Source organism: Sciurus carolinensis, chromosome 15 (assembly GCF_902686445.1).
Source record: "Sciurus carolinensis chromosome 15, mSciCar1.2, whole genome shotgun sequence".
Lineage (NCBI taxonomy): Eukaryota > Metazoa > Chordata > Mammalia > Rodentia > Sciuridae > Sciurus > Sciurus carolinensis.
This window is the reverse complement of record NC_062227.1, coordinates 57,563,024-57,579,160: the sequence shown is the minus strand read 5'-3', so window position 1 is coordinate 57,579,160 and position 16,137 is coordinate 57,563,024. Positions and strand designations below refer to the sequence as shown.

General features: G+C 39.6%; 1 protein-coding gene across 1 annotated transcript in view; it reads left to right on the top strand.

Moving 5' to 3' along the window:
• The window catches only part of Cfap53 (cilia and flagella associated protein 53), a 36,489-nt gene extending 20,919 nt beyond the window's left edge, over positions 1-15,570 (top strand). Inside the window, exons 7-8 of the mRNA XM_047526001.1 lie at positions 7,771-7,873; positions 15,227-15,570. Coding sequence (XP_047381957.1) covers positions 7,771-7,873; positions 15,227-15,455 — 332 coding nt within the window. The 3' untranslated portion in view covers positions 15,456-15,570. The remainder of the gene's footprint in view (positions 1-7,770; positions 7,874-15,226) is intronic.
• Positions 15,571-16,137: the final 567 nt, after the last annotated feature.

Sequence of the window (16,137 nt, the reverse complement as noted above, 5' to 3'; positions counted from 1 at the left end):
AATCATTTGTCCTTTGATTTTTTGAGATTGGCTTATCTCACTTATCACGATATTCTCCAATTTCATCCATTTGCCTGCAAAAGCCATAATTTTATCATTCTTTATGGCTGAGTAATATTCCATTGTTTATATATACCACAGTTTCTTTATCCATTCATCAATTGAAGGGCATCTAGGTTGGTTCCACAGTCTGCCTATTGTGAATTGAGCAGCTATGAACATTGATGTGGCTATATCTCTGTAGTATGCTGATTTTAAGTCCTTTGGGTATAGGCCAAGGAGTGGGATAGCTGGGTCAAATGGTGGTTCCAGTCCAAGTTTTCTGAGGAATCTCCACACTGCTTTCCAGAGTAGCTGCACTAATTTGCAGCCCCACCAGCAATGCATGAGTGTACCTTTCTCCCCACATCCTCGCCAACACCTGTTGTTGCTTGCATTCTTGATAATCACCATTCTAATTGGGGTGAGATGGAATCTTAGGGTGGTTTTGATTTGCGTTTCTCTTATTACTAAAGATGTTGAACATTTTTCCATATGTTTGTTGATTGCTTGTAGATCTTTTTCTGTGAAGTATCTGTTCATTTCCTTAACCCTTTTGTTGATTGGGTTATTTGCATTCTTGGTGTAGAGTTTTTTGAGTTCTTTATAGATTCTGGAGATTAGTGCTCTATCTGAAGTATGATTGGCAAAGATTTTCTCCCACACTGTAGGCTCTTTCTCCGCATTGCTGATAGTTTCCTTTGCTGAGAGAAAACTTTTTAGTTGGAATCTATCCCAGTTATTGATTCTTGCTTTTATTTCTTGTGCTATGGGAGTCCTGTTGAGGAAGTCTGGTCCTAAGCCGACACGTTGAAGCTCTGGACCTACTTTTTCTTCTATAAGATGCACGGTCTCTGGTCTGATTCCGAGGTCCTTAATCCATTTTGAGTTTAGTTTCGTGCACAGTGAGAGATATGGGTTTAGTTTCATTCTGTTGCATATGGATTTCCAATTCTCCCAGCACCATTTATTGAAGACGCTATCTTTTCTCCATTGCATATTTTTGGCCCCTTTGTCTAGTATGAGAAGATTGTATTTATTTGGGTTTGTGTCCGTGTCCTCTATTCTGTAACATTGATCTACCTTTCAATTTTGGTACCAATACCATGCCGTTTTTGTTACTATCGCTTTGTAGTAGAGATGAAGATCTAGTATTGCGAAACCCCCTGCTTCACTCTTTCTACTGATGATTGCTTTAGCTATTCTGGGTTTTTTATTCTTCCAGATGAATTTCATAATTGCTTGCTCTATTTCTGTAAGGTACATCATTGGGATTTTAATTGGAATTGCATTGAATCTGTATAGCACTTTAGGTAGTATGGCCATTTTGACAATATTAATTCTTCCTATCCAAGAACATGGGAAATCTTTCCATCTTCTAAGGTTTTCTTTAATTTCTTTCTTTAGTGTTCTGTAGTTCTCATTGTAGAGGTCTTTCACCTCTTTTGTGAGACTGATTCTCAAGTATTTTATTTTTTTCGATGCTATTGTGAATGGGGTAGTTTTCCTAACTTCTCTTTCTGAAGATTCATCACTTATGTATAAAAATGCATTGGATTTATGAGCATTGATCTTGTAACCTGCTACTTTACTGAATTAACTTATGAGTTCTAAAAGTTTTCTGGTGGAATTTCCTGGTTCCTCTAAGTATATAATCATATCATCAGCAAATAGGGATAGTTTGAGTTCTTCTTTTCCAATTCGTATCCCTTTAATTTCTTTGGTCTGTCTAATTGCTCTGGCTAGAGTCTCAAGGACGATATTGAATAGAAGTGGTGAAAGAGGGCATCCCTGTCTTGTTCCAGTTTTTAGGGGGAATGCTTTCAGTTTTTCACCATTTAGAATGATATTGGCCATGGGCTTAGCATAGATGGCCTTTACGATGTTAAGGAATGTTCCCACTATCCCTATTTTTTCTAGTGTTTTGAGCATGAAGGGGTACTATATTTTATCAAATGCTTTTTCTGCATTTATTGAAATAATCATGTGATTCTTGACTTTAAGTCTATTGATATGGTGAATTACATTGATTGATTTCCAGATGTTGAACCAACTTTGCATCCTTGGGATGAAACCCACTTGATCATGGTGCACTATCTTTTTAATATGTTTTTGTATGCAATTTGCTAAAATTTTGTTGAGAATTTTTGTGTCAGTGTTCATTAAGGATATTGGTCTGAAATTTTCTTTCCTCGATGTGTCTCTGTCTGGTTTAGGTATCAGGGTAATATTGGCTTCATAGAATGAGTTTGGGAGGGTTCCCTCCTCTTCTATTTCATGGAATACTTTGAGAGGTATTGGAATGAGCTCTTCTTTAAAGGTTTTGTAGAACTCAGCTGAGAACCCATCTGGTCCTGGACTTTTCTTTGTTGGTAGGCTTTTGATGACTTCTTCTATTTCATTACTTGAAATTGGTCTATTTAAATTGTGTATGTCCTCCTTGTTCAGTTTAGGCAATTCATATGTCTCTAGAAACCTGTTGATGTCTTCAAAATTTTTTATTTTGTTGGACTATAGATTTTCATAATAGCTTCTAATTATGTTTTGTATTTCAATCTTGTCTGTTGTGATATTTCCTTGTTCATTCTGAATTTTAGTGATTTGGGTTTTCTCTCATCTTCTCTTTGTTAGTGTGGCTAGAGGTTTATCAATTTGTTTATTTTTTCGAAGAACCAACTATTTATTTTGTCAATTTTTTGTATTGTTTCTTTTGTTTCAATTTCGTTGATTTCAGCTCTGAGTTTAACTATTTCCTGTCTTCTACTACTTTTGGTGTTGGTCTGTTCTTCTTTTTCTAGGGCTTTGAGCTGTAGTATTAGGTCATTTATTTGTTGAGTTTTATTTCTTTTATTAAATGCACTCCATGAAATAAATTTTCCTCTAAGTACTGCTTTCATAGTGTCCCAGAGATTTTGATATGATGTTTCTTTGTTCTCATTTACCTCTAAGAATTTTTTAATTTCCTTCCTAATATCTTCTGTTATCCATTCATCATATAATAGCATATTGTTTAATCTCCAGGTGTTGGAGTAGTTTCTGTTTTTTACTCTCATTTATTTCTAATTTCAATCCATTATGATCTGATAGTATACAAGGTAGTGTCTCTATCTTCTTGTATTTGCTAACATTAGCTTTGTGGCATAATATATGGTCTATTTTAGAGAAGGATCCAGGTGCTGCTGAGAAGAAAGTGTATTCGCTCTTGGTTGGATGGTATATTCTATAAATGTCTGTTAAGTCTAAATTATTGATTGTGTTATTGAGATCTATGGTTTGTTTGTTCAATTTTTGTTTTGAAGATCTGTCCAGTGGTGAGAGATGTGTGTTTAAATCACCTAGTATTATTGTGTTATGGTCTATTTGGTTTCTGAAATTGAGAAGAATTTGTTTCACATACATGGATGAGCCACTGTTTGGGGCATAGATGTTTATGATTGTTATGTCTTGCTGATTTATGCTTCCCTTAAGCAGTATGAAATGTCCTTCTTTATCCCTTCTGACTAACTTTGGCTTGAAGTCCACATTATCTGAAATGAGGATGGATTCCCCAGCTTTTTTTTGCTGAGTCCATGTGCATGGTATGTTTTTCCCCATCCTTTTACCTTTAGTCTTTGGGTATCTCTTTCTATGAGGTGAGTCTCTTGCAGGCAACATATTGTTGGATCTTTCTTTTTAATCCAATCTGCCAGTCTATGTCTTTTGATTGATGAGTTCAAGCCATTAACATTCAGGGTTATTATTGAGATATGATTTGTATTCCCGGTCATTTGGTTCATTTTTTAAATTTTATTTATTAATTTTTTTTGACACGACTTGGTTCCTCCTTTATTTAACAATTCCTTTAGGATAATTCCTCCCTTTGCTGATTTGGTTCTTTGTTTTTCATCTCTTCCTCATGGAATATTTTGCTGAGAATATTCTGTAATGCTGGCTTTCTTTTTGTAAATTCTTTTAGCTTTTGTTTATCATGGAAGGATTTTATATCATCGTCAAATTTGAAGGTAAATTTTGCTGGGTATAAGATTCTTGGTTGGCATCCATTTTCTTTCAGGGCTTGAAAAATGTTGTTCCAGGCCCTTCTAGCTTTTAGGGTCTGGATTGAAAAATCTGCTGATATCCGTATTGGTTTCCCCTGAATGTAATTTGGTTCTTTTCTCTCACAGCCTTTAAAATTCTGTCTTTATTTTGTATGTTAGGTATTTGCATTATAATGTACCTTGGTGTGGATCTGTTGTAATTTTGTGTTTTTGGAGTCCTATAAGCCTCTTAAACTTAATTTTCCATTTCATTCTTCAGATTTGGGCAGTTTTCTGATATTATTTCATTGAATAGATTGTTCATTCCTTTGGTTTGTTTCTCTAAGCCTTCCTCGATCCCAATAATTCTTAAATTTGGCCTTTTCATGATATCCCATAGTTCTTGGAGATTCTGTTCATGATTTCTTACCATCTTCTCTGTTTGTTCAACTTTGTTTTCAAGGTTAAATATTTTGTCTTCAATATCTGAGGTTCTGTTTTCCAGGTGTTCTATCCTATTGGTTGTGCTTTCTATGGAGTTCTTAATTTGGTGTATTGTTTCCTCCATTTCAAGGATTTCTGTTTTTTTCTTCAATATCTCTAACTCTTTATTGAAATGATCTTTTGCTTCCTGTATTTGCTCTTTTAACTGTCGATTGGTGCTATCATTCAATGCCTGCATTTGCTCTTTCATCTCATCATTCAATGCCCTCATTTGCTCTTTCATCTCATTGTTTGCTTCCCTGACCATTTTAATTATGTACATTCTGAACTCCCTTTCTGTCATTTCTTCTGCCATGCTGTCATTGGATTTTATTGATGTAACATCTAGATTTATTTGGGGTATTTTCTTCCCTTGTTTTCTCATATTGTTCAGGTATCAGTAGACCACTGAGATATTGCAGATTTCCTTTATTGACTTACAATGTCCCTGAAGATTTCTAATATATCCCCTCTTAGCCTTCAGAAGCCTGAAGTCTTGGAGGAAGTTGATAATGTGGTACTCCACAAGGAAGCTGCCTCTCTAGGGGTGGTGGCCTTTGGTTGGGGTATATTCCTTGCTAGTGGGCAAAGGTGCCTCCACTTGTTGACCAATGGTCATCCAAAGGGGAACTAGGCTACGGACTGAGGCAAGGCCTGTTTGTGCCTGTGTCTCTGGTTTTACTGTCCCTGTGGGAAAACCTCACCTGGCAGGGAAGACTCACCCGGTGGGGAGGTCTCGCTGGTCAGTTCCCCTCCTAGAGGTTTCCCTCAATCCACAACTACCGCCTGGGCTGGGCTGCCTTCCTCTGCAACGTTCCCAGGGGCCTGGACCTACCTCCTGGGCCTGGGAGCCTCACCCTTCGCAGAGGAGTCTCCTTAGGCTGCCTCTCCTGAGAGAATCTGCCCGCAGTCCTGGAAACTTCTCTCCACCCCTCAGCTTGTCTCTGTGCGGCTCTTCCACCAAGAAGCCGCCTAGGTCCTGGGACCCTGCTCTGCACCTAATTGCCTGGCTATGCGGCCCCTCCTCTGAGCAGCCACCTGGAGCCCCGTACAGTCACTCCGAGTCCCAGCAACCCGCCGCACTCCTCTTCCTCCAGGCAGCCACCCGGTGTTCCAATGCGGTCTCTAGGAGTCCAAGCAATTCACTGCGCACCTCCTCCTCCCGACAACCACCTGTAGCCCTGGTACAATCACTCCAAGTCCAAGTGACCCACCGCGCTCCTCCTCCTCCTCCTCCAGGCAGCCCCCCCGCCGGTGTTCAGGAGCGGTCACTCTGAGTCCAAACAGCTCGCCGCACACCTCCTCCTCTGGGCAGCCACCCGCAGCTCTGGTGTGGCCGCTCGGAGTCCAAGTGACCCACTGCGCTCCTCCTCCTCCTTCTGGCAGCACCCCCGGTGTTCAGGAGCGGTCGCTCTGAATCCAAACAACTGACTGCACGCCTCCTCCTCTGGGCAGCCGCCCATAGCCCTGGTGCATCACTTCGAGTCCAAGGGACCCGCCACACTCCTCCTCCTCCTCCAGGCAGCCCCCCAGTGTTCAGGTGCGGTCGCTCTGAGTCCAAACAGCTCGCCGCACAGCTCCTCCTCTGGGCAGCCGCCCATAGCCTTGATGCATCCGCTCCGAGTTCATGCGACCCGCCGTGCTCCTCCTCTTCCTCCAGGCAGCCCCCCGGTGTTCAGGAGCAGTCTCTCTGAGTCCAAACAGCTCGCTGCGCACCTCTTCCTCTTGGCAGCCGCCGGAACCCCGGTGGGTTGCTCAGAGTCCAAGCATTGTGCTGGGTGGCCTCCTCTACAACGCTCCCAGTTGTCCGAGTTCACTGCTCCAGCGCGGGGAGGGGTGTCTCGCTGGGCAACTCTACTTCACAAAGTTCCCTGCGTTCCGGGACTACCGCCCCATCCAGGATGCCTCCCCAATGGGAGAGACTCACCTGATGGCTTTGAGTTGGTCCCAAGTCTCTCAATATCTCCTCTTCTTGAATCCTGAGTCCTGGAGCAACATGAAATGCAGCTGCCCTCTAGTCCACCATCTTGAAACCCCCTTAAGTTATTCTTTAAGGGTAAGCTTTGTCTTAAGGATTGTTTGAAAGTTTTATCTGTGCTTAGTTGATCTTGTCCCTGTACATAGTGTCAAACCCTGTGAGAAACTTAAGTGGCCTATGGCTACTGTTAATCTTAGAGCCAAAATGTGTCTCCTGTAGTATGCTACAACAATACCATTATATTCCCTCAGCTTCAAACAATGCTTGGACACAGGGCAATGTTTGTAGAGAGGGTAAACTGACACCTTCAGATTTCTGCCATTTGCCAAAGAAGCAATATACAGACACATTTATCATTAGGAATCCATTAGATTTCACAAAAGTGGTCTTTGCCAGAGAAAGTTCATCTTAGTTCCATTGATGAATTCTCTACTCCAAGAATTATAATAGCAATCAAAAATTGTTAACCCAATATTAGATGAAATTTTCGGAAAATGAAAAGAAAGGGCTGTGGATATAGCTTAGGGTAGGGCACTTGCCTAGCACGCATGAGGCCCTGGGTTTGATCCCCACACCACCAAAAATAAAAGTAAAGAAAATGATAACAAAGCTTATAAACTGAAAATGTTTTAATATTCATCAGTGATAAACGTTGAAGTTATTAAAAGCACATGGAAAATTTAAATATTTGGGTCCATTTATGAAGAAGGAAACAAAATCTCCCATAATTCCACCACCCAGGAATTCATAGCTGCTCACAACTTTTGAGTATTTCCTTCTAGTATTTTTGCAAAAATAAGAGTTTTTCCTCACAAATTAGGATTGTGTGTCTGATTTTATTTATTCATTTGTAAACTCTTTGTTTCTTTTGTCTTTTTTTTCATTTTGATGTCTAAGTTTATTTAATAATTTATAAAAACTTTATATACTTTTAAAAATATTCATTTTATAATCTCTTATTAGCATAAATGGCATAAAACTATTTGTCCTCAAGAGGAATGAAGTGAGGCTCATTCTAATGTTGGTGATCTGGTGTGAAAAGGCTACTTACAAATTTCCATGAGAAATGGTTAAGAGGAGGTCTGTGTAGATCATAGTACTTAAAGCCTAGGCCTATTTACTCTCTGGAGAGAACTACTTCTCCCTTCTCCATCCAAGATTAAGCCCAAGATTAAGTGCTAAAGGCCCAGAAAGATGCCAGCAGGTTTTGTCTGAAAAAGTCATTTAGCAAATAATGTCTTTTGCCTTTCTCAGTACAACGAAGAGCCAAAGAACAGGAAGAATATGCTATGGAACAGGAACGCATAAATGAAGGTCTTAAACAACTTAACTGTGAAGAAAAGGAGAATTTTGCAAGGTATATTTTGTGTTTTTTATTATTGTTTGTTGCCCCCAAATCCAGATTTTTAACAGAGAGAGAAAATGTGCCATAATCCATGCAATATTGACATTATTATATTTTAGCATTACCTTTTTCCTTCTAGAAGCTCAAAAGAGTTAACAAAATTTTATGTAAAAATAGACACCAACTGTCATTCAATTCAATTGTCATTATTTATGTTCTGATTAAACACATTGGCTATAGAGCTGGATGAATATCTTAAAAAATAAAATAGATTTGAATAATTTTTAAAAATAGGTACTGTGATGCATGTCTATAATCCCAGCTATTTGGGAAGCTAAAGCAGGAGGATCACAAGTTAGAGGCCAGCCTGGGCAACTTAGAGAGATCCTGTCTCAAAACAAAAAAAATAAAAAGGACTTGGGATGTAACTCAGTGAGTGCTCCTGTGTTCAAAATACTTTTTTTTTCTCGTCAGGGAAACAAAGGAGAATGGTAGTTACTTGGGGCAGAGGGGCAGTGGGAAGGGGAGTTGTTATGGAAGATGGAAAAGTTCTGGAGATCTCTTTCACAACAGTGTGAATCTTCTTTTTTTTTTTTTTTTTATTTATTTATTTATTTATTTATTTTTTTTTACGTTTACATAGGGTAATGATGTTTATTATATTTTTCCCCTCCCCCCCACCCCTCCCACCCCTCCCACCCCTCTTTTCCCTCTACACAGTCCTTCTTTCCTTCATTCTTACTGCTCTCCTTAGCCTAACTCTAAACCTAACCCTAAACCTAATGCTAGCCCCTCCCACCCCCCATTATATGTCCTCATCCGCTTATCAGCGAGATCATTCGTCCTTTAGTTTTTTGAGATTGGCTTATCTCACTTAGCATGATATTCTCCAATTTCGACCATTTGCCTACAAATGCCATAATTTTATCATTCTTCATTGCGGAGTAATATTCCATTGTATAAATATGCCACAGTTTCTTTATCCATTCATCAACTGAAGGACATCTAGGTTGGTTCCACAATCTGGCTATGGTGAATTGAGCAGCAATGAACATTGATGTGGCTGTATCTCTGTAGTATGCTGATTTTAAGTCCTTTGGGTATAGGCCAAGGAGTGGGATAGCTGGGTCAAATGGTGTTTCCATTCCAAGCTTTCTGAGGAATCTCCACACTGCTTTCCAGAGTGGTTGCACTAATTTGCAACCCCACCAGCAATGTATGAGTGTTCCTTTTTCACCACATCCTCGCCAACACCTATTGTTGCTTGTATTCTTGATAATCGCCATTCTAATTGGGGTGAGATGAAATCTTAGGGTAGTTTTGATTTGCATTTCCCTTATTACTAGGGATGTTGAACATTTTTTCATATATCTGGTGATTACTTGTACATCTTCTTCTGTGAAGTGTCTGTTCATTTCCTTAGCCCATTTGTTGATTGGATTATTTGTATTCTTCGTGTAGAGTTTTTTGAGTTCTTTATAGATTCTGGAAATTAGCGCTCTATCTGAGGTATGGTTGGCAAAGATATTCTCCCACTCTGTAGGCTCTCTCTTCACATTTCTGATAGTTTCCTTTGCTGAGAGAAAGCTTTTTAGTTTGAATCTATCCCAGTTGTTTATTCTTGCTTTTATTTCTTGTGCTATGGGAGTCCTGTTAAGGAAATCTGATCCTGAGCCAACAAGTTGAAGATTTGGACCTACTTTTTCTTCTATAAGATGCAGGGTCTCTGGTCTGATTCCGAGGTCCTTGATCCATTTTGAGTTGAGTTTTGTGTAGGGTGAGAGATAGGGGTTTAGTTTCATTCTATTGCATATAGTTTTCCAGTTTTCCCAGCAACATTTGTTGAAGAGGCTATCTTTTCTCCATTGCATATTGTTGGAACCTTTGTCTAGTATGAGAAAATTGTATTTATTTGGGTTTGTGTCCATGTCCTCTATTCTGTACCATTGATCTACCTGTCTATTTGGTACCAATACCATGCCGTTTTTGTTACTATTGCTTTGTAGTAGAGTTGAAGATCTGGTATTGCAATACCCCCTGCTTCGCTCTTGCTACTGAGGATTGCTTTAGCTATTCTAGGTTTTTTATTCTTCCAGATGAATTTCATAATTGCTTGCTCTATTTCTGCGAGGTACATCATTGGGATTTTAATTGGAATTGCATTGAATCTGTATAGAACTTTAGGTAGTATAGCCATTTTGACGATATTAATTCTGCCTATCCAGGAACATGGGAGATCTTTCCATCTTCTAAGGTTTTCTTGAATTTCTTTCTTTAGTGTTCTGTAGTTCTCATTGTAGAGGTCTTTCACCTCTTTTGTGAGATTGATTCCCAAGTATTTTATTTTTTTCGATGCTATTGTGAATGGAGTAGTTTTCCTAATTTCTCTTTCTGAAGATTCATCACTTATGTATAAAAATGCATTGGATTTATGAGCATTGATCTTGTAACCTGCTACTTTACTGAATTCACTTATGAGTTCTAAAAGTTTTCTGGTGGAATTTCCAGGTTCCTCTAAATATATAATCATGTCATCAGCGAACAGGGATAGTTTGAGTTCTTCTTTTTCTATTCGTATCCCTTTAATTTCTTTGGTTTGTCTGATTGCTCTGGCTAGAGTCTCAAGGACGATGTTGAATAGAAGCGGTGAAAGAGGGCATCCCTGCCTTGTTCCAGTTTTTAGGGGGAATGCTTTCAGTTTTTCACCATTTAGAATGATATTAGCCATGGGCTTAGCGTAGATGGCCTTTATAATGTTTAGGAATGTTCCCATTACCCCAATTTTTTCTAGTGTTTTGAGCATGAAGGGATGCTGTATTTTATCAAATGCTTTTTCTGCATCTATTGAAATAATCATGTGATTCTTAACTTTAAGTCTGTTGATATGGTGAATGACATTTATTGATTTCCGAATGTTGAACCAACCTTGCATCCCTGGGATAAAACCCACTTGATCGTGGTGCACTATCTTTTTAATATATATTTGTATGCGATTTGCTAAAATTTTGTTGAGAATTTTTGCATCGATGTTCATTAAGGATATTGGTCTGAAATTTTCTTTCCTTGATGTGTCTCTGTCTGGTTTAGGTATTAGGGTGATATTGGCTTCATAGAACGAGTTTGGTAGGGTTCCCTCCTCTTCTATTTCATGGAATAGTTTGAGGAGTATTGGAATGAGCTCTTCTTTGAAGGTTTTATAGAACTCGGCTGAGAACCCATCTGGTCCTGGACTTTTCTTTGTTGGTAGGCTTTTGATGACCTCTTCTATTTCATTGCTTGAAATTGGTTTATTTAAGTTGTGTATGTCCTCCTCGTTCAGTTTAGGTAGTTCATATGTCTCTAGAAATTTGTTGATGTCTTCAAGGTTTTCTGTTTTGTTGGAGTATAGATTTTCGAAATAGCTTCTAATTATGTTTTGTATTTCACTCGTGTCTGTTGTGATGTTTCCTTGTTCATTCCGAATTTTAGTAATTTGAGTTTTCTCCCTTTTTCTCTTTGTTAGTGTGGCTAAGGGTTTATCAATTTTATTTATTTTTTCAAAGAACCAACTATTTATTTTATTAATTTTTCCGATTGTTTCTTTTGTTTCGATTTCGTTGATTTCGGCTCTGATTTTAACTATTTCCTGTCTTCTACTACTTTTGGTATTGGTCTGCTCTTCTTTTTCTAGTGCTTTGAGCTGTAGTGTTAACTCGTTTATTTGTTGATTTCTACTTCTTTTTTGAATGCACCCCATGAAATAAATCTTCCTCTAAGTACTGCTTTCATAGTGTCCCAGAGATTTTGATATGATGTGTCTTTGTTCTCGTTTACTTCTAAGAATTTTTTAATTTCCCTCCTGATGTCTTCTGTTATCCATTCATCATATAATAGTGTATTATTTAGTCTCCAGGTATTGGAGAAGTTTCTGTTTTTTATTCTGTCATTTATTTCTAATTTCAATCCATTATGATCTGATAGAGTACAAGGTAGTATCTCTATCTTCTTGTATTTACTAACAGTAGCTTTGTGGCATAAAATATGGTCTATTTTAGAGAAGGATCCATGTGCTGCTGAGAAGAAAGTGTATTCGTTCTTTGTTGGATGGTATATTCTATATATGTCCGTTAAGTCTAAATTGCTGATTGTGTTGTTGAGATCTATAGTTTCTTTATTCAATTTTTGTTTGGACGATCTATCCAGTGGTGAGAGAGGTGTGTTAAAATCGCCTAGTATTATTGTGTTGTGGTCTATTTGATTTCTGGAATTGAGAAGGATTTGTTTGACGTACGTGGATGAGCCAATGTTCGGGGCATAGATATTTATGATTGTTATGTCTTGCTGATTTATGCTTCCCTTAAGCAGCATGTAGTGTCCTTCTTTATCCCTTCTGACTAGTTTTGGTTTGAAGTCCACATTATCTGAGATGAGGATGGATACTCCAGCTTTTTTGCTGTGTCCGTGTGCATGGTATGTTTTTCCCCATCCTTTCACCTTTAGTCTATGGGTGTCTCTTTCTATGAGATGTGTCTCTTGCAGGCAGCATATTGTTGGATTTTTCTTTTTAATCCAATCTGCCAGTCTGTGTCTTTTGATTGATGAATTCAGGCCATTAACATTCAGGGTTATTATTGTGATATGATTTGTATTCCCAGTCAATTGACTCATATTTGTTTTTGACATGATTCGGTTTCTCCTTTATTTGGCTATTCCTTTAGGCTAGCGCCTCCTGTTGCTGATTTGCATCGTTGTTTTTCATCTCTTCCTCATGGAATATTTTGCTGAGAATGTTCTGTAATGCTGGCTTTCTTTTTGTAAATTCCTTTAGCTTTTGTTTATCATGGAAGGATCTTATTTCATCGTCAAATTTGAAGGTAAGTTTTGCTGGGTATAAGATTCTTGGTTGGCATCCATTTTCTTTCAGGGCTTGGTATATGTTGTTCCAGGCCCTTCTAGCTTTTAGGGTCTGGATTGAAAAATCTGCTGATATTCTTATTGGTTTCCCTCTGAATGTAATTTGATTCTTTTCTCTCGCGGCCTTTAAAATTCTGTCTTTATTTTGTATGTTAGGTATTTTCATAATAATGTGCCTTGGTGTGGGTCTGTTGTAATTTTGTATGTTTGGAGTTCTATAAGCCTCTTGTACTTGGTTTTCCATTTCGTTCTTCAGATTTGGGAAATTTTCTGTTATTATTTCATTGAATAGATTGTTCATTCCTTTGGTTTGTTTCTCTAAGCCTTCCTCAATCCCAATAATTCTCAAATTTGGCCTTTTCATGATATCCCATAGTTCTTGGAGATTCTGTTCATGATTTCTTACCATCTTCTCTGTTTGTTCCACTTTGTTTTCAAGGTTAAATATTTTGTCTTCAATGTCTGAGGTTCTGTCTTCCAGGTGTTCTATCCTATTGGTTATGCTTTCTATGGAGTTTTTAACTTGGTTTATTGTTTCCTTCATTTCAAGGATTTCAGTTTGGTTTTTTTTCAGTATCTCTAACTCTTTATTGAAATGATCTCTTGCTTCCCGTATTTGGTCTTTTAACTGTTGATTGGTGCGATCATTTAATGCCTGCATTTGCTCTTTCATCTCCTCCTTCAATGCCTGCATTTGCTCTTTCATCTCCTCATTAGCTTCCCTGATCGTTTTAATTACGTACATTCTGAACTCCCTTTCTGACATTTCTTCTGCTCTGCTGTCATTGGGTTTTATTGATGTAGTATCTAGGTTTGTTTGGGACATTTTCTTCCCTTGTTTTCTCATAATGGTCAGTTGTCAGTGGGACCCTGAGATATTGCAGTTTTCCACTATTGGCTTATAGTGTCCCAGTAGATTTCCAGTGTATCACCTCCCAGCCTTCAGTAGCCTGATGTCTTGGAGGAATCTGATAAAGCAGCTCATTCGAAGAATACTGCCCCTAGCCCCCTACTGGTTCCACGTTTTGGAACTGGCTCTGTGCGGAAATGCTCTCACTGTGGGCCTGCACCGTGCAGCTGGCCGTGTGGGAAGAGCCCACTGCCGGAGTGTGGAAGACTACCTTGGGAAGACTCAAGCTGCCCTGCCCGGCTCTGCTAAGCCACCTCTATCTGGGCCTGCCACCCGGGCTGAGCTTTACCCAGTGGGCAGACTCACCCGTGGCTCCACTTCAGTTCGAGTCTCTCACTGCCTCCCCTTCTTAACTCCTGGGTTGTGGAGCGACCGGAGGTGCAGTCTCCCTCTAGGCCGCCATCTTGGATCGCCCCGTGAAGAGAGCCCGCAGCCGGAGTGGGCAGAGCCGCCTGAAGAGGTCTCCTGCTGCCCTGCCCTTATCCCTGAGGCTGACTGCAGATCGAGGCTCTCCGCTGGTTCTTTGCAGGAGTACACTGCACTGCAGGGGCTCCGGGACTCGGAGCGTGCTCTGTTCAGACAGGCTCTCACTAGCGGGCCAGTTCCGTTCCGAGAACCTGGAGAAGCTGGCTGTGTGGGCGGGGCCCACCGCCGGAGTGCGCAGGACTGCCTGTGGATGACTCTAGCTGCCCTGCCCGGCTCCGATAAGCCACCTCTATCTGGGCCTGCCACCCGGGCCGAGCTTTACCCAGTGGGCAGACTCACCCGTGGCTCCACTTCAGTCCGAGTCTCTCAATGCCTCCCCTTCTTAACTCCTGGGTTCTGGAGCGACCGGGGGTGCAGTCTCCCTCTAGGCTGCCATCTTGGATCGCCCCCAGTGTGAATCTTCTTAACTTCTGAACATACACTTAAAAATGGTTAGGATGGTAAATTTCATTACAGTTTTTAACACAAGAAAAACACACTATGCATTTTTTAAAATGTGTCCTATATTTTTAAAATGTCTTATACATGCAATAAATGACCTAGTTAATACTAAACAGAATGGTAGAATGAGGCTAACTTATCCACCCAGTCCTCAGCAATGCCAGACCTCTGCAGGCCTCCCACGCATGAATCTGGAGCAAAACAGAAAACAAGCAGACCAGTTTCTAAGAGGACGAGGAAGAGCTCAAGTGGCATACCATTTTCTCGCCCATTTTACTGATAGATAAGTTACTTCTTCCTTAGAGAAGAGTGAAGGATGGGATGGAGCCTAAGGACTCCCTCCACTCAGCAGTAAATTTTTCGGGATGTAAAGAAGCATTCTTTCTCTAAAATTTGTCCTAAGATTATTTTAAGGATTATTACGTAAGAAAGCCATTGTTTCTTATGTCATCTATTTATTTCCCACTCACCCTGATTTTTTTCCACACATTTTATTGTGAAAATTTTCAGATATAAAGGAAATTTTCTTGATGGGAATCATGATTTCGCCTCACAGATCGAGTTTTATTAAAGTGCTCTAAATCCAAATGTTAATTCTTTTATAACTTTGTACTTTGGCATTTCTAATATTTTAGACGCTGTGGCTTAGCCCAGGAGTACAGGAAGCAACTTCAGATGCAAATAGCCTATCAGCAGCAGGCCCGTGAAGCAGAGAAGGAAGAGCAACGCCGAGAGTTTGAAGTAGGGATGGCAGAAAGCAAGATTTTCCTGGACAAGGTCCAGGAGATCCTGACCACCCATCAAGTACTGCCCCGAAACATTCATCCCTTGCGGAGGGCATGCCCCGATAAGCTTCCATCATAATTTTTTAAACATTGGTACATCTTTTCTCAACCTTTTAATGTTATTCTCTAAATTTGTGTAATTTATTATACATAATTTTCTCCCTTAAAATAAACTTGTTCCTTTTTTGGAGTTCATAGACTTACGAATCTGAATGGCCTCCTTCATATCGCAGTTTTTCTCCTGACTTGCCCCCATGCCTCCCTATAAAAAGGGTCCATTTCATACTCGAGTCTGAATCGACTTGCTGCTTGACCACTGATGGTTTATTTAAAAACTGATGTATCTTTCTTCTTTTTCTTCTTTCCCTTCTTCTCTAACTTCGAGGGAATAAGATTAACATTCTTCCTGTAGTAGGCTGAATTATATGTCCTTCAACTCATGGACCACAAAAATGAAGGAGATCAGACCTGGGAATTGGTGCCAACAAGTCTGAGCAATGGTTCTCTCAAGGCCACCATCTGGACGTTAATCATATCTCCTGATAATTATACTCAGAGCCTAGTCCCTGAATTTCCCTTTAAAAAGCTTTCTGTTCCCCCTTCTGAGCAGGACAGCCATCTTTGAGACTTTAGTCTGCTGCTCTTCTCATTTGTTAGCAAATCAATAAAATTTCTTTTCCCTTTTTCTCAGCACCAGGGACAAGGACCAAACGTTTGGTATCTCTCTTCTTTATTTTATCCCTTCCTTATTCACTTATTAA